This window comes from Cynocephalus volans, chromosome 3, assembly GCF_027409185.1.
Source record: "Cynocephalus volans isolate mCynVol1 chromosome 3, mCynVol1.pri, whole genome shotgun sequence".
Lineage (NCBI taxonomy): Eukaryota > Metazoa > Chordata > Mammalia > Dermoptera > Cynocephalidae > Cynocephalus > Cynocephalus volans.
Window position 1 is genome coordinate 25,177,072 of NC_084462.1, and position 18,048 is coordinate 25,195,119.

The following is an 18,048-nucleotide window of genomic DNA, read 5'->3' on the forward strand; positions in this document are numbered from 1 at the left end:
AGGGCTCCTCACTGTGCCCTTCCCCTTTCTCCCAAGAGCCACCTCTGAGGTACCTCATGGCTCCTCCAGTCTGGACTCTGGTGCTGCTGGTAGGGGCTACCTGGAGTCAGGGAGACATGCCTGCCCCTGTCTGGTAAGCTAAGCTCAGGGGATAATGATGAACCTGGGGCGACTGAGGAGTGAGGGGCAAAGCTGGAGGGAGCAAGTGGGCTAAGGAGGCCTGGGGAGGAAAGCAGGGAGCCCGATGGGAAGGGAAGAGGGATCCATGAACAGGAACAGGGCTAGCCGCAGTCCCAGAGCCTGGAATTGAGGATTGGGTTCTGGAAGCAGGAAAGAACTGAAATGTGAGGAGACACGGAGGCAGTACAGAGTTGGGGAAACTGAGGCTGGGAGAGGAGGATAGAGAGGTCAGGCTCTCAAAAGATGGACAAAGCGTAGTTGACTCAGCTGATAAGAGAGACTTCAAGTAGGAGACAGCAAGGAATGACGGATGACTTGGTGTCCTGGAGCTTGTGTGTGGGAATTTGAACAAGTAGAACTTGAACAAATAAAACAAAAGGCTATTCTGTGTGGCCCACGCCCCCTGCAGAGGGGTGGCCGGCTTCTCCAAGGAATTTGTAAGGTGAGGAGGAGAGACCGAGGGGCGATCTCTCTGTCACCATTTACATGTTCAGTTGTGCGTAGCTGGGGAAATACCAACACCCACTACCTGGCAACCTGTCCCTATCCTATGGGAAAAACCTGGGCTACACTGCAAAAAGACTTCAACCCAAAGGAAGGAGATCCCGAGGGTGTAAACTCAGGCACTGCGTGAGCATTCTCACACCCGGGGAACCTCCTGGTGTGGGACCCAACAGTGCATGACACCCAGGGTACAGGGGTGGAGGGGACTGGGGGGGATGTGAAAAGCTCAGGGAGGACACTTATCAGGACACAGGTGAAAACTTAAGGTGAGGAGGGTGTGGGTGACTTTCCCAAAAGCCTTAAAGAAGACAAGTAATATATGTTCACTTCATAAATATTAATACAGTATAGATAAAAAGAAAGGAAAAATCATCCTCAAATGACCACTCAGAAAGCTCACAATCATTGAGTCTTATAACTCTTGATAATGACAAGTCTCACATTTTTGCTTTCTCCAAACCACCCCCAAGGAGTGAGAAGGCTCCAGACTGGAAAGCGGTCACTCGCAGCTCCACAGAGGACAGTGAGTTGGAAACCAGGAGGGCTCAGACCACCCCTCCCTCCTCAGAAACCGTGTCCCTAGCCCAGGGGTGGCCATCTCGAGTGCCATCAGTGCATGCACAATGATATAAACCAGAATAAGTGTGCAAAGGGCAGCCCTTAGATAGACACTGGAGGGAACCATGGAAAAGTATAAGCCCTGCCTGAAAGATTCCCAAATTAGAAACAACGAAAACCACAACAAAACGTGTGCTTCCCAGACAAAGCCTCTGTCCAGCTGAATCCAGCCTCCGCACCTCAGTTTACATCCCCCAACCTTGTCATTCGGCCCACCCACCACCCCAGCCCTGAATTTCTCCCAAAAGACTGTCTCTCTCACTTCTGCGCTGGCCCCCAAATCTTGGTGGTGGCCTTCTCTCAGCTCGGCAATCCTGCTGCCTCCTACCTCCCAGTGTGGCTTTGTCGCCTGTCCCGGGCCCTCTCCAAGGCCTCACAGTGGCCCTTTCTTTCCCAGCTGTTCTCACCCAGTGTGATTTTGAGGATGACTCCAAACCCCTCTGTGACTGGTTCCAAGTGACTGGAGATGACGGGGACTGGATTCGAGCCAGTGGGCCCTCCCCCACTGGCACCACCGGACCCTCCGGCGGGTACCCCAATGGAGGTGAGGAGTCCTCGCGCGGCCTAAGGTTTAGGGAGGACAGTGGCAGGGAGGCAGCTGGTGGTGGGCATGGACAGGCCTGGGTGGAGGAGGAAGGGGGACAGCTAGAAGTAGACGCCAGGGCTCTGAGAAGGGGGTGAGTGGGGACAGCCCTAGGGGTGGCAGGGCCTCACTATCCTGGGCTCTACCTCCTCCAGAGGGCAAATACCTGCACATGGAATCGAGCGCCTTCCACCGGGGCGGAGTGGCCCGCCTGCGCAGCCCTGACCTGTGGGAGCAGGGCCCTTTCTGTGTGCACTTCGCCTACCACATGTTTGGGCTGTCGTGGGGCACCCAGCTCAGACTGCTGCAGCTCGCAGGCAGACAGGGCAACCGCCCTTCTGTGCTCTGGAGACACATAAACACCCAGAGCCCATCATGGATGCCCACTGCTGTCACTGTGCCTGCGGGGTTTGCCCTGCCCAGCCAGGTGAAGATGAGGGCAAATCTTGGTGCCCCAGTGGGAATCTGGGTGTCGGGGGCCTGGGAGGGTGGGGGCTATGGCAAGGAGGGAGCCACAATTCAGGAAGAAAACTGGGAGCCAGAGGCAAAGGGACAGGAGGCCTAGCCAAGAGGCTCACAGTTTGGGGGTCCCTTGTCCTCCTCCTGCAGCTGATCTTTGAGGGAGTGAGAGGCAGCAGTGCTTATCTGGACATCTCACTGGATGCCATCTCTATCCATCGAGGCTCCTGCAATCGGGGTGAGTCCCTGTCCCTACTCCTTTCTTTTCTCCCTGCCCCTGCACAACTGCCCAGGGTGGCAGGAGCGGCTTGGGGACCAGGACCCTGGTTTCTCACAGAGTAGAGACTGCTGGCTTCCTTCTGCCTCCACATTCCACACCTATGACTGCTAAAGCAGCCACCCCTGAAGAGAGGTTCTCTTTTAAGATAGAGTTGTGGTAATACCTGTTCCAGAATGACCAACCATCTGGGTTTGCCCTGGCCTGCCCTATTTTAGCACCGCAAGTCTCACATCTCAGGAAGCCCTCATTTCTAGGTAAACCTGGACATTGGTCACCCTAGCTATTACCCTCACCACCATGCTGATCCATCCAGAATTAGCCCTCTAAGCTGATGTAAGAGATTCAAGGGGAGCAAATCCAAGGGCAGGAAAATTCCAAAAGCTGAATGAAAAGAGCTAACATTGAGCACAGGGACTAGACTAGATGCTCCACATATGTGATCTAATTTACAACTTGGTGAGGCGGGCACTGTTATTCCTGGTTTATAGGTGAGGAAACTGAGGCTTGGGCAGGTTGTCATCTGTGCCAGGAACACAGCAGTAGGCAGTGGGCCCACCACCATGGCTTACTACAGGATTCACACTGGAACTAAGAATTCTGACTCAAGACTCAGGCATCTTTTTCTGAGCCACCTCAGAAAAAGGGACACCCTCTCTTTCTTTCTTTGCTCTCAGTCTGCCTGATGCAGATATGCAACTTTGACATTCCAAATGACCTCTGTGGCTGGAGTTGGGTCCCAACTGCCTCTGGAGCCAAGTGGACCCAGAAGAAGGGGTCATCGGGGAAGCCAGGCGTGGGGCCTAATGATGACTTCTCTAGCCCTGGCAGTGAGTAATGTCCATGCTTCTGTCCTTTGACTTTCTGGGCTCTAGTGACCTCTGCAAACCCTACAACAACTGCCTTGTGACAGTCTGGGGGTGAACCCCAGCAGCCTCAGCTCTCTATCACCTCAAGTTTCATGACAGAAAGCAAAGTCCAAGCACACACCCAGTTTCCCACATCACCACCCCACAAGCTCTACCTGGCAAACCCAACACAGCTTGCTCCTTACCTCCTTTCCCTAGTACCCTTCCTTCCTTCATTCCGTCATTCAAGAAATACTTACTGAGCACTTATGATATGCCAGGCACTGTCCTAGGCATTTGAGATTCATCAGTGTACAAAACAGACAAGGGGGGTGGTGTGAGGGGGAGACATCTACCAAAACAAAGAGGTAAATTATATAGTTATAAGGTGAGCAGTGCTACTGGAAAACTAAAAAGTTGAGCAAGGGAAGGGGATTGGAAATGCAAGGGTGGGATGGACTGTAAATTTTAAATAGGGCGGTCAGGGTAGGTCTCATTCAGCTCACATTTGAGCACAAACTCAAAGGAAGTGAGAAAGAGAGGCATGAAACTAGAGCGGGTGGGGGAGAACATTCCAGGCAGAGGGGCCAGCCACGCAAAGGCCCTGAGGTGGCAGTGGTCCTTGTGGGGGAGGGGGGTCTTTAGCCACGTGGCTAGGATGGAGACATGAGCTCAAACTGGACATAGGAGGGGCAGATCATGTGCAGCTTTGAAGGCCGTTGTCAGGATGTGGCTTCTATTCTATGCAAATGGGGAGCCTTTGCAGGATTTTAGCAGAGGAGTGACTTGATCTGACTAATTTGAAAAGGATCATCTGGTTTTTGTCTTGAGAATCCACTGAAGGGAACGGGAAAAGGTAGATACAGACAGGCTGTTCAGGAGGCTTTTGCAACAACCCAGGTGATACTTTCTTCCTCTTTCCGTCCATGTCTGCTCCTAGCTTCTTTTCCACCATCTCCCTGTGCTCTTGGCTGGGCTTTTCTTTCTTCTCCTCCTTTTTCTCCCACAAAACATTCACCACCTCTCTCAATCTCTCGACATTTCCAGTCCTCACGAGGCAAGCATTGTCCGTCAAACTTAGAGGATCATGCTCCCTAATTTCCGAGTTTATACCTTTTTCTCTTTCCCTTCGTATTTCTCCATTCTCAATCCTTTCCTTCCTTCCACCTAATCATTTCCACATTTTCTCTTCATCTTTCCCTCACCCCACTCCAAACATGTCCACTCCAACTTCATGCCCTCTTCCTCTGATCTTTCCTGCCTCCTGAGATTTGTCTTCTAGAAGGGCCTTAAGAAACCCACCCCCGCCATCTTCCTCTTCTTTTTCTCCCACTTCTCTTCTTCCATTTGTCTCCTTGCTTTCTCTTTCACCATTTTCCCATTTCCTTTCCTTCCCCGTCCGTGTTCCTTCCCAGTTGTTTCCCTTCTTCCCTCCCGCTTTCGCCCATCCCTCCCTTTCAGCCTCTCCCGAGCCCACCTGCCCTGCCCGGGTGAGCGCGCTTGCCAGGCAGCATCCAGCGGGAATCGGGCGTGAGCACGCACGCGTGCGCGCTCCCGACGAGTCGGCGCCGGCTTACATCTTCTCCCTGGCTACCAGTTGCGTCACGGAGCGAGATCCAGGCTAATTGGCTGCCTGAGCTGGCGCCGGAGGAGGTGTGGGGTGGGGAGCTGCCTGCTAGTCGGTGTCAGATCGGCCCTCTCTCACCAGTATGTGTGAATCGGCTATGTCCGTGGGTTAGGAGAAGGAAGAGACTATGACTCTAGGGGACCTAAAGAGTCAGCACCCAAAGGACAAAGTTCTGGCTGCTGCCTCTGAGAGGGTGCCCGCGTTTCCTATGGCAGCGCCCGCGTCCTCTCCCTGCCCAAGCACTTCTGGGAGGGTTCAAGGCCTCAGCCAGTTGTGACATGGGTGTAGCCCCCCTCAGCGCCTGATTCTAGGTCGCCGTTGGGGCTCCCCGGGGCCTGTTCCCACCTTCCCAGGGCCCTATCCCTGCTGCCATATTCCCCCAATAGTGGCCACCCCACCTTACTGGCCTTTTCCTTCGCAGGTGGCTACTACATGCTCCTGGACCCCAAGAATGCCAAAGAGAGCCAGAAAGCTGTCCTCCTGAGCCCCCTGAGCCAGTCTTCTGGCTGTCTGAGCCTTACCTTCCACTATACCCTCTGGGGCCAGTCTCCTGGTGCAGCTCTCCTCGTCTATGCTTCAGTCTTGGGTTAGAGTGGAGAATTCATGGGATTTACACTGACCTGGGCACATCTGCCAGGGTTGGGCTGAAGGGGAAATGTGCGGTATCCCTCAGAGTCAGGGAAGTCTAGGGTTTGTGTGAGATTATTTCCTGAATTTGAAATGAGGACCAGGAGTGTACTGGATTTTGGAAAAATAGATAAAGGTGCCAGGAAAGTGAGAGAGAAGGATGTGATTGCAATTGGGGGGATATTCCCCAAGTATTCCCTCTGCCACTCATCCTTTCTGAGTATAGGTTTGAACTCATTTCCCAGTCCCCTTAAGCTCACTTCTCTCTCTGATTCCTTCCATTGCAGGCAGCATCCGGAAACACAGTCTTTTCTCAGGACAACCTGGACCCAAATGGCAGCTTGCTTCTGTTAATTACACAGGACTGGGACAGATACAGGTACAGAGGAGCAAGGGGCAGGTCCTCCCTGCACATGGTAGGCACCCCTGATGTTGAAATGAATTGAGAGTCTGGTCCCGAGGAGCAGGGGGCTTGGGTCCCTGAATGGAGTAAAGTCAGATTGGGGGCTGGAGGTTCGGGCCGTGTGCTCACTCCCAACCCTCTCTCCCTCTCTTTCCAGTTCACTGTGGTGGGTGTGTTTGGAAAGTCCCCGGAGCCAGCTGTGGCAGTGGATGCAATCAGCATCGCTCCCTGTGGGGGTGAGAGCTGGCCCTGGGAGGCCCGGATCTCTCTGAATTGGGGGTGGGATGAGGGAGGAATGGAGAGCAAATTTCTCAAGTCTCCTATTTGGATCCCCTAGAGAGCTTTCCTCAGTGTGACTTTGAAGATGATGCCCATCCCTTCTGTGACTGGCTCCAGACATCAGGGGATGGTGGATACTGGGCCCGGGGAAGTAAAACTATACCCATCCAGGGCAAAGGCTCCTCAGGAGATTCCCCTAATGGAGGTGAGAAGATTAAGGACCCTTCTAACCCGTGAATCACTGAATCCCAGCTAGGGGGTTGGCTGGTGTGATGGATGAAAGAAGTTGTAGGTGGTAAAGATGAGTTTTTTACTGGGTAACTACCATGGGGCCAGAGCTGTGAAGATGACAGAGGCGAGTCAGTTGAGGATTCTAGTGGCTGTGGGATCACCAGAACTCCCAGAAAACCCAGCCATCTGACTTCATGGAGCCCAAGGCTTCAAAATCCACTCTCTCATTTTCAGTCAAGACATTTACGAGTGCAGCTAGCAATGGAATCTGGGTTGCTGGTTTGGTTTTCCCTTTCTTTCTGATCCTGCCTTCTTCAGTTAAAAGTTCAAAGTTAGCAGAAAGAATGGCTATGACGTGGGGAGTTTGGGTGCTTGCTCAGGTCCCCACTTGGAAAGCAAGGCGTTGCTAGAGCAGCCATAGGCCTGTCCTGTGCAGCTTTCTCGTCTTGACCGTTCCCTTCTGTTGCCCAGGAGCTCACTATATCTACCTTGAGGCTGGCAAGTTCTCCCAGGCGGGGCAGTCTGTTGGACTGGTGAGCCGGCCCTTCTGTGCCCCGGGTGACATCTGTGTGGAGTTTGCTTACCACATGTATGGCCTTGGAGAAGGCACCATGCTCAAGCTCCTGCTGGGGAGTCCTGCGGGTAGTACCCCGATTTCTTTCTGGGGCCGCATTGGGTCTCAGAGCCCTGACTGGATGAACACCTCTGTCACCATCCCATCGGGATATCAACAGCCCATGCAGGTGAGAGATGGAGAGAGTGGGCCCTGTATGTGTCTGTTTGGGACGTGGTGAGGGGAACATAATGCCGGGGACCCAGGAGCACAACAGGGCTGAGCAGGCGAAAAGCTAGAAAGGGAGCAGAGAGGAGAGGAACTTAGCGTTTCGAAGTGGGATAGGGGGCGGGGGCAGGGTTGGACTCTTGAGGCTCAAACAAGGTGATATTTTGGCAGAAGACAGACCCCATGCCCAGCAGAGCTTCTGAATTGCCAGAGATTCATTTTCCTTTTTCTCTTCTTTCTCCCTCGTTGCCTTCAGCTGATTTTTAAGGCCACCAGGGGTAGCAACGCTGCCTTTGTTGTTGCTCTGGGTTTCATCTTGGTCAATCACGGGACCTGTCGAGGTAAGATGAAACCCAAGCCCAGAAAGGGGGCCCTGCCTTGGGTTGACCATCTCTTGGGCTTCTCTATATAAACAGCATACAACGCAGGCCCTCTCCTGTGCGCCTGAGCCCTCACACAGCTGGCTTTGTATTCCACATTCTGCCCTCCTTCACCTCTCTTGCACCTACCATCAGGATGCTTGCTTGAGTGAATGTGTCTTTGATGCCATGAATATCTGTGGCTGGATCTAGAACCCCTTACATAGGGATCCTGAAGGCAGGACCCATATCCTATTCGTGTTCATGTTTCCTGTCCCTTGCACAATACTGGACATATATTAGCAGCAGTGTTTATTAAGCGAGGGAAGGTTGAGAGTTGGGAGCAGAAGGAGAGGTGTAAATAAATTACCCCTTTGAACTCACCCACTCCAGTTAGATGTGAGTAAAGAGGGTGGCAGTATGATTTCGATTAAATTCCAGGGATTTTTTTTCTTTGCAGCCTCTGTGCCAATAGTGCTTCCTACCAAATCTCCAGTTCCCCCTTCTGAAACCACTGTCCTCACAGAAAAACCCATAGTCCCCACAGAAAAGCCCACCATGCCAACTGAAAAGCCCACAGTCTCCACTGAAAGGCCCACCATCCCCACTGAAAAACCCACCGTCCCCACCGAAAAACCGTCCATCCCCACAGGAAAACCCACCATCCCCACCGAAAAACCCACCATCCCCACTGAAAAACCCACCATCCCCACTGAAAAACCCTCCGTCCCCACTGAAAAACCCACCGTCCCCACTGAAAAACCCTCCATCCCCACTGAAAAACCCTCCATCCCCACTGAAAAACCCTCCATCCCCACAGGAAAACTCACCGTCCCCACCGAAAAACCCACCGTCCCCACTGAAAAACCCACCATCCCCACTGAAAAACCCACCGTCCCCACTGAAAAACCCTCCATCCCCACTGAAAAACCCTCCATCCCCACAGGAAAACCCACCGTCCCCACCGAAAAACCCACCGTCCCCACCGAAAAACCCACCGTCCCCACTGAAAAACCCTCCATCCCCACTGAAAAACCCACCGTCCCCACTGAAAAACCCTCCATCCCCACAGGAAAACCCACCATCCCCACCGAAAAACCCACCGTCCCCACCGAAAAACCCACCGTCCCCACCAAAAAACCCACCGTCCCCACCGAAAAACCCACCGTCCCCACTGAAAAACCCACTGTCCCCACTGAAAAGCCCACTCCTACGACACCCCACCCCAGCCCTGCAGCAACAATCTTGGTGGTGCCCCCACATGCTCCAAGTGCCCCCACGACCAGCGCAGCTCTGGGCACCACATCAACCCTGAGACCTACTACAGGTATGAGGTGGAGGGAGCGTTGGACGAAGAGCTGAGAGTAAGAGCCAGAGACTAGGAGAGAGAGAGTCAGGGAAAGGGAAGCTTCTAGTAAAAAACTGCAGCCTTAGAGGATAGATGAACCAGTCCCTGGTGACTTTAGGAGAATGATGAGGACTGCCTAGAGGGAAAGGGACAGCAGGGCGGGGGTCGAGGGGGATTGTTGGGAACTAGGATTTCTTTTTATTATTTTTTATTGAGATATAATTCATATACCGTAAAATTCACCCTTTTAAAGTGTACAATTCAGTGGATTTAGTACATTCACAAGTTTGTACAACCACCACTAATACCAGACCTTTCCTCACCCTGAAAAGAAACCTTGTACCCATTAGCAGTCACTCCTCATTTCCCCTCCCCCCCAGCCCCTGACAACCACCAGTCTCCTTTCTCTATCCTTGGATTTGGCTGTTCTGGCCACTGCATATGAGTGGAATCATAATACATGGGGCTTTGTGTCTGGCTTCTTTCACGAGCATGTTTTCAGGGTTCATCTACGTATAGCCTGCATCTGGACCTCATTCTCATTATGGCTGAATAATAGGGGCCTACTTTTTAGAGAAGAACTTGAGTTTGGGGATAGAGGGGAGACAGGAAGCCTCCCTGAGCAAAGCTGTGGAGTGACAGTGTGACGGAGGCTGTGTTTTCCCCTCAGTGAGCTGCCCTCCAGATGCTCACTATGAACCCTGCGCCTGCCCTGCTTCCTGCGAGAGCCCCAGGCCCAGCTGCGGGCTCCTCTGCAGGCCAGGCTGCGTCTGCAATCCTGGCTTTTTGTTTAGTAACAACCGCTGCATCAGTGCCTCTTCCTGCAGTTGCTTCTACAACAACAACTCCTATGTGGTAAGTGGTGAGACCGCCGGGATGCTCCGGCCCCCTGAGGGAGATTAATGGCAGAACACCTGGGTTTTGGCTCCACCTGCTCCCCGGGTGAGATGATCTTGGAACCATGGGATAGTCCCAAGGGACCAGCTCAAAAGCAATGCTTACACCATGGTGGAGTCACTCTGCAGTGTGTGGTTTTTGACGATCCTTTGTTCATGCAGTAAATCTTTATTCAGCGCCTGCTGTGATGCTAGACTGTGCCAAAGAGGCAGTTACCCGTGGTCCTACGCCAAGCGCTCCTTCCAGTCTCAATATTTCTGTAATTACCTTCTTCCAAAGGAATTTACCAATCCCGATGGGTCAAAAAGAGAGGAATTACTGTCGTTGCTTTCCCTACTTGATGGTCTCCTACAGAGATTTGACAGAGTAGAGTCTAAAGGGGCGAAGGTTCTGGTCAGCGCTGTCCAATAGGCATAGCGTGTGAGCCGCACACGTCATTTTACATTTCTTAATAGCCACAAAAGGAAACAGGTTAAGTTCATTCCAATAATCTACTCAGTCCCAAATACTATCATTTCAATGTGTAATCAATAATTTTTTTTTTTTGGGGGGGGGGGTGGCTGGCCAATATGGGGATCCAAACCTTGGTGTTGTAACACTGTGCTCTAGCCAGCTGAGCTAACCGGCCAGCCCTCAACAAAGAATTGATAAGATAGTTTATACTTTTTTCTACTAAGATTTCAAAATCTAGTGTGTATTTTACACTTACTGCATATCTCAATTCAGTCTGGCCACGTTTCAAGAGTCTAGTAGCTGCATGTGGCTCGTGGCCACCGTGTTGGACAGCGTGGGTCTAGCATCAGGTAGACCTGAGCTTGAACCCTGGCTCAGCACTCATTCCCTGGGTGACCGTGAGCAAGTTTCTTTACCTCTTTAAATCAGTTTCCATATCTATAAAGTGTGCACAATAAGACTTTCTACCTCATATAAAGTTGTTGTAAGGATGAAATTAGATCCTGATGTGTACTGATTACTTAGTAAATGTTCTTGCCATTAGCGTCAGAGCTCCTACTTGTCTCTTTGGAGACTACTTCCTCCCCCATCACCTTTAATCAGTCTCCTGGGTCTCCTGGAGTCAGCGTTAGGATTAGCTTTGGCTGCAGCCTGGGCAGAAAGATCTGTCTCACCCATCAGTATCAAGGGTCTCTACCCTCTGCCCTAGCAGGCATATGTGAACTTATTATATATCCATTTATGCATTCAACAAATGTTCATTTAGTACTTTCTGCTCTCCTGGAATTGGGGTCACCAAGAATTGGGCATGGTCTTTGCCTTCACAGTGCTCTCAGATTCAGGGGGGCACATTGGGTCTTGGTTTACTCTTTCAGTTGGCAAGTGTTTATTGAATGAGAGCTTTCTGTTGTGACACGTTGGGGCTAAGATGGTGAGTAAAGACAGACACAGTCCCTCACCTGACGTGCTTACAGTCCAACAATCACAAACATTAACATGAAAGTGCAACTGTGCTAAGTCCTCAGAAGGAAAGGTACCCAGAGCTCTGAGAGTGACCTGGTCATGAAGGTCTGGGAAGTTTTCCTGAGAAAGCCATCCTTGAGCTGAACTCTGCTGGTTGTGTAGGAAAGATTTAGAAATGGGGAGAGAAGAGCATTCTGGGGTGAGAGACCAGCGTGTGCAAATGTCCTGTGGTAGCTGGGAGTATCAGGTAGGTGTTGGGGAGAGGAAGAGCAAGGACAAGGTTAGGTCTTCATGTGGGAGAGCATCCTGTCTCCTGGGCATGGTGGAGGAGAATGGGGAAGGGCCCCAAGAACTATGGCTTTGTGACCAGATCCCTTGCTCCCAGCCTGGGGCAGAGTGGTTCAGCCCCAACTGCACAGAACATTGCCGCTGCATGCCTGGCAGTAGGATCGAGTGCCAGATCTCTCAGTGCAAGACAAACACACTGTGCCAGCTGAAGAATGGCCAGTACGGATGCCATCCCTACGGTAAGATCCCCTCATGCTGTCCCCACCTGTCGGAGCGGGTGTCACTCCAGGATCCCAGTCCCTCCCTCGAGCAGAGGAGCTGGGGACATGGGAGAGCTGGGATGTGGGGCCCAGCCTGGCAGCACAGTTGAAGCAACTTTGCGTGTTCCCCCTTCTCCTCAGTAGGCGCTGCCACCTGCATGGTCTATGGAGACCCTCATTATGTCACCTTTGATGGGAGGCACTTAGGCTTCATGAGCAAATGCACCTACATCTTGGCCCAGCCCTGTGGCAACTCAACAGGTAGGACCTTGCAGATGCCCACCATGGCCTGGGAGAGAAGGCTGAGGTCAGAGCTGCTGGGCTGGGGGCACAGTGGGCAGCAAGAGAGGACGGGGCAGCTCAGGGGGAAGAGGCAAAATTGGAGCAAAATCTCCTGTAAGGTAAGGGTTGAGACGTGTGTCCCAGAAATAGGACTTTCAGAAAATGCAGTTTAAGAGACTTCTCTTTATCAATTGCTTCCTTGGGCAACTGTTACTGAGGGCCCACCTGGCATAGTGGCAATCACCGTAAAAGGGACCAGGGATGGAGCGTGAACACCCGGGAGGACGTCCCAGTCCTCTGAGGGTAGACAGACACACAGCAGTTGCAGGCTGTTGTGGAAGAGGGCAGACAGTCAGGTCCTGCTCGGGTTTGGGTCCTCCTTCTGCTACTGAACCGCAGGGCTGCTGTGCCTGTGGCCCTTCATCCCCGCAGTGCCAGGCTCTGGGCACTGCCCACGGCGAGGGCACAGAAGTGCTTGTTGAATGAGCCCCAGGGCTTTTTCCTCTCCCCACCCAGCCCCATTCTTCAGGGTGACAGCCAAGAATGAGGAACGAGGACAGGAAGGCGTGTCCTGCCTGAGCAAAGTCTATGTGACCCTGCCTGAGACCACCATCACCCTGCTCAAAGGCAAACACACGCTGGTGAGCCCCATCCCCCACCCACCCCTGCCAGGGCCACCAGGCCTGGCTGTGCCTGCTCCCATGGGCTGCAGTGGCCTCATCCTGACCAGCTCCACCAGCCCCCGAATCCTCTCAGGGTCAGACTTAAACAAAACAATGATGGCAAAGCTCCAAACTGCTCTAGGTGGAGGAGGTTTTTAGGCTTTTGTGGAGGATGCTGTGCTGTCCAGCAAGGTGTGTGGGAGTCTACTGGGGTCCCCCTTGACCCTCACTTCTGTCTCTCTGTCTCCTTCCAGGTTGGGGGTCAGCGAGTCACCCTCCCAGCCATGCTTTCTAAAGGCATCTTCTTGGGTCCAGTTGGGAGATTTGTGGAGCTGCAGACTGTGTTTGGTTTGCGGGTGAGATGGGATGGCGACCGAGAGCTGTATGTGACTGTGTCCAGGTGAGGGAGTGTCCCAGCCAGGCAGCTGCTACTTCTCCCTGCTCAGCACCCCTCTCCCAAAACCCTTCCATCCCTTTCCCCTTCCATTCCAGACACCACTACTTGATCGTACCTCCCAATGGGTAGGAAGCACCCAGCTCAAGTGACAAGCCTCCCTTTGGATGGGGGGACAGGAGGAAATGGTTTTAGGGCAGCATGATAAATAACAGGATGTACACAAAATGCTTTGGGAATGTGCTAGAAGGAATCACTAATGGGCTCTTGGGGCTTTCGGAAGAGAAGTCACTTGATCCTATTCTTCAAGGAAGACAGAAAACCAGAGAAAGAGAGACTTTATGGAAACAGTGGACAGCACATGCAAGAATAAGCTGGAGAGTTTGGGGGCCAGCAAGGGGTTTGTTGTGGCTGGACAACAGGGTGGGGGCAGAAGGGGTAGAGGGGAACTGTACAGAGGGCTTGGGGTAAGGGTCTGTGGGGCCCTTGTGTCTGGCGCCTGGCGCCTGGCATGGAACCCTTGTTCTGAGTCCGCACCTCTCAGTCCTCCTCGGGCGTCGGGCCTCAGGGCCTCCAGCTCACGGCCTTCTCTTCACTGGTCCCCGGATGATGGAGGCCCCTCCTCTCCATTAGCACTACCTCTTCTCTGGGTCCCACAGCACCTACTCGGGCACACTCTGTGGCTTCTGTGGAAACTATGATGGCAACAGTGACAATGACAACTTGAAGCCTGATGGTAACCCAGCAGGAGATGAGGAGGAGCTGGGGAACAGTTGGCAGACAGCTGACGACGGGGATGAGGACAAGGAGTGAGTGAGGAATGCCCCGCCAGGGACCTGGGGTGTCCCCTTCCCCTTCTCAGCCCTCTTGCTCCTTCATCTTTTAAGACTGACTGGCATGGCCTCTTTTCTCCTCCACCCTGGAGGCTCCAGGCTTTTCTACCTCCTTCGGGGCTCAGTGTTCAAATGTCTCCCTCCAGGGGCTGCCAAGAGCTGCGAGCCTGCTCTTTCAGCCTCACTGATTGCTGGGTTAGGGGCCCTTGACCTTGAAGCAACAGGCTCTCAGTGCAGGCAGCTTGCTTAGCTTGGTCCTTAGGGAATGTGGGGGGTCTCTTCTAGGTGCCAGAAGAACCTGGTGAATCCCCCGTCGTGTGACGCAGCCTTGCAGAGCAGCATGTCGGGGCCAGAGTTCTGTGGGCGGCTCGTGGACTCCCGTGGACCATTTGAGTAGGAAGGAGGGCAGGCAGGGCCACTGGGGCTGCCAGGAACCTGGGGCCCTCCTAGGTGGAGGCCGGGAGGTGCTGCCCTCTATTGCCTTTGCCTCGGCCTCTCTCTGCAGGGCGTGTCTGCTCCACCTGAAGGCCACTCCCTACTTTGACAACTGCGTGTTCGACATGTGCAACTTCCAGGGGATGCAGCCGATGCTGTGTGCCCAGATGTCGGCTATGACCATGCGCTGCCAGGATGCCGGCCATGCTGTGAAGCCCTGGCGGGGGCACCAGTTCTGCCGTGAGTTGTGCCCAGGAACAGGGCAGAGGACCCTTCCTTCAGATGCAGACAAGAGCGTTGGCACAGGCTCGGGGTGCAGCTGGTTGAACCCCTCACTTCCACACTGGGACAGGGAAATGTGTAGTGTTGGAGACATCCACTGAGACAATCACATAGTCACTGCACACTCAGAAAAGCTGCTTAGCTGCCTGAGGCTGTGTTTAGGGCATGCCCAGGGCCCTTTCCTGGTGCTGTTGCTGTAGTTCCCTGGGGAGGGAGTAGTCAAGACAGCAGACCTGGCTCCAGACCCGCTGTCAACTCCAGACCCATTGTCTTCCTGACGCAAGAGGCACCCTCACTCTTCACTCTGCAGCGGCACTACTCGTGAGCCAGTCTGCTCCCGGGGCAGGTCCACAGTAGCGTCTGAGCAAAAGGCTCTCAGCGCAGGCAGCTTGCTTAGCTTGCAGGAAGCCGGCCCCTCGGCCCAGCTTCTCACAGCCGCTCTCCCCTAAGATCAGTCAGCAGCCTCCAGCTGGGGGCCCTCTGAGCACATTCTTCCCTTTTCTCCCCCTTGTCTGGTTTCGCCACCAGCTCTGGCCTGCCCGCCCAACAGCAAGTACTCCCTGTGCTCCAAGCCATGCCCTGACACCTGCCATTCAGGATTCTCTGGTATGTACTGCCCAGACCAGTGTGTGGAGGCCTGCGAGTGCAACCCGGGCTTCGTCCTCAGTGGCCTCGAGTGTGTCCCCCGATCCCAGTGTGGGTGCATCGACCCCACAGGGAGGTACTTCAAGGTGAGCAGCTGGGGGGCTGATGGGAGGCAGGGGCTCTCTCAGCCCTGCAGCCAGATCCGATTTGTTCCCTGTGTGATCTTGCAGAAGCTCTTCTCAGAAAAGCCCTGGATGAAGGCAGGAGAAAGTGTGTGGTGGGGGAGGGGAGGACAGGGGATTTAGGGCTGGGATTAGGAAAATTTGGGCCCTGATCTAATTTTCATTTCTCTTTCTTCAGCTCTGGTGCTTTTTGTACAGACTGGGATGGAATCCTAGCACAGTTGTTTCCCCACTGCCTTGCAGAGCTCAGACCCTGAGTTCCATCCCCTCCCATCTTCCCTGCTGCCCCCTCTGCCATCACTGCACTGAGTCATTTTGCCCAGATTTTCTATTCTCCAAAGCCTGGAGCATTTCTGTACCTTACCTGCACTCTTTCCAAACACTGTCTTCTCCCAACTAGGGTCCCTCTCTCTGCTGAAGGACCCCGGCCCTACCTGTGCCCCTGTTTTTAGTCCTCTCAGAGGCAGCATTAGGAGGCAGACCCTTGTCCGGGGCACTCCTTTCTTCTTTGTCCAGCCCTCACCCAAGACCTGGGAAAGGCACTACTGTCCAACAAAGACCTCCACGCCTGACATCCCCTGTGGCCCCCTGCCAGGCTGGGCCACTGAATGCCGTTTATCCGAGCCTTGCTCTGGCCTTTTGTTCAGCCCTTTCTTTCCCCCTGCTCTGCCTCCCAGCTACCTCTGCCTGTTGGAATCAATCCTTCACCTCTTTGGAGACCCTGTCGAAATGCTCCCTGCTCCTTGAAGCCCTCCTAATAAGCAACATCAAAAAGCATCTCTCATAGCAAGTGCTTATTGTCTGAGTCCATGGTAGGAAACTGTCTCTGGGTGCCCTGATTGTCTTCTTTGATGCACATCATGTTGGAGCACGTTATTCATTAGTTTACTGCCCACCACTGGATTGTGAGTTCTGTAAGGACAGAGACATTATCCATCTAGTTCCTTCCTGAATTCCTAACACCTGGCACAATACAGACAAATCAATATCTGCTGAAATAGTGAATGATGATCGAGTGACTGAATCCGTGAATGGATGCCAGACTTTTGCAGCCAAGCATGGACCTTCAGAAAGACAAAATGCCTCTGCCTGAATATGCCAGCGAGCTGCATGGTAGTGGGTTCTTGTGTCAGACCTGATAACAAACCACCTTCTCTTCCTCCCCTCTGCCTTCCCTCAGGTAGGAGAGCATTGGTACAAGCCGGGCTGCACACAACTCTGTGTTTGTGAAGCCAGCAACAAAATTCGCTGCCAGCCCTGGAGGTGTAATGCCCAGGAGTTCTGTGGCCAGCAGGATGGCGTCTATGGCTGCCAGGCCCAAAGTGAGCAGTCAGGGTGGAGGAGGAGCAGGGCAGCTGCCCTGTTGGCCTCAAGCAGGGGGGCGACCCTGCCCAAAGCAGCTTCCCCAGAGAGCTGGGGCTCAATCAGGGGCTGTGAGGCAGTTGCCCAGAGCAGGAGTAAAGTTGGAGAGGTCAGTCTCTCTCCTTGACATCTCCAAGCCAAGCCAACCACACTTCCTAGAAAAACACCAAGTCTGTGGATGGGTGTGGCCACCATCCCAACACAGGCCTGGGAAGATGACAATCCTGGGTCAGGGCTTCCAGGGTGTGGGGCACTGAGAGTCTGAGCTCCATCTTCTCCCCAGGTTCTGCCACCTGCACTGCCTCAGGTGACCCCCACTACCTGACATTTGATGGAGCCCTGCACCACTTCATGGGCACCTGCACCTATGCCTTGACCCAGCCTTGCTTCACCAGATCCGGACAGAACTACTTTGTTGTCAGTGCCACGAATGAGAACCGCAATGGGAACTTAGAGGTCTCCTACATCAGGGCCGTCCACGTGCAGGTCTTCAAGCTCAGAATCTCACTGATCAAAGGGCGCAAGGTCGTGGTGCGTGCCTCCCCGCTGCCTCTTGGACGCCACACCACCAGCCTGCTCGGCTCCTCTTCTCTGCTCCTTCTGGCCCACATGTCCACCCGTGTGGCTTCTTAGAGCCCCTGGGGGTACCCCACAGCAGACCCAGCCCTCCTTTCTTGGATCCCCTCCTCCCTCTGTGAAACATCTGCCACCCCCTCCTACTCCCCTAGTTGTCTTTGTCCTGAGTTCCCTCCTGACTCCCCCTACTATGTCCTGCCTGTCTCTGCAGCTGAATGGCCATCGGGTGGCCCTACCCATGTGGCTTATGGGAGGCCAGGTGACCATGAGGCTCAGTGGCTCCTTTATCCTCCTCCACACAAACTTCGGGCTTCAGGTTCGCTATGATGGGAACCACTTGGTGGGAGTGACAGTGCCTTCCTCCTATGCTGGCCAGCTCTGCGGGCTGTGCGGTGAGTTCCCTGAGCACCTGCAGGGAAAGCTGGGACAATGGGCAGATGCCATGGCCTGGTCCTGGTCACCCACACATC

General features: G+C 53.7%; 1 protein-coding gene across 1 annotated transcript in view; it reads left to right on the plus strand.

The window, feature by feature from the left end:
* The first annotated feature begins 56 nt into the window (after positions 1–56).
* Positions 57–18,048, plus strand: part of ZAN (zonadhesin) — a 31,527-nt gene continuing 13,535 nt past the window's right edge. The window contains 25 exon segments of the mRNA XM_063089984.1: positions 57–133; positions 1,155–1,207; positions 1,700–1,846; positions 2,041–2,312; positions 2,495–2,582; positions 3,299–3,451; positions 5,518–5,682; positions 6,011–6,102; positions 6,284–6,362; positions 6,464–6,610; positions 7,108–7,379; positions 7,674–7,799; positions 8,218–9,103; positions 9,795–9,979; positions 11,823–11,964; positions 12,127–12,246; positions 12,784–12,908; positions 13,184–13,329; positions 13,983–14,132; positions 14,442–14,549; positions 14,662–14,831; positions 15,402–15,604; positions 16,821–16,962; positions 17,286–17,533; positions 17,790–17,970. Coding sequence (XP_062946054.1) covers positions 57–133; positions 1,155–1,207; positions 1,700–1,846; positions 2,041–2,312; positions 2,495–2,582; positions 3,299–3,451; positions 5,518–5,682; positions 6,011–6,102; positions 6,284–6,362; positions 6,464–6,610; positions 7,108–7,379; positions 7,674–7,799; positions 8,218–9,103; positions 9,795–9,979; positions 11,823–11,964; positions 12,127–12,246; positions 12,784–12,908; positions 13,184–13,329; positions 13,983–14,132; positions 14,442–14,549; positions 14,662–14,831; positions 15,402–15,604; positions 16,821–16,962; positions 17,286–17,533; positions 17,790–17,970 — 4,477 coding nt within the window.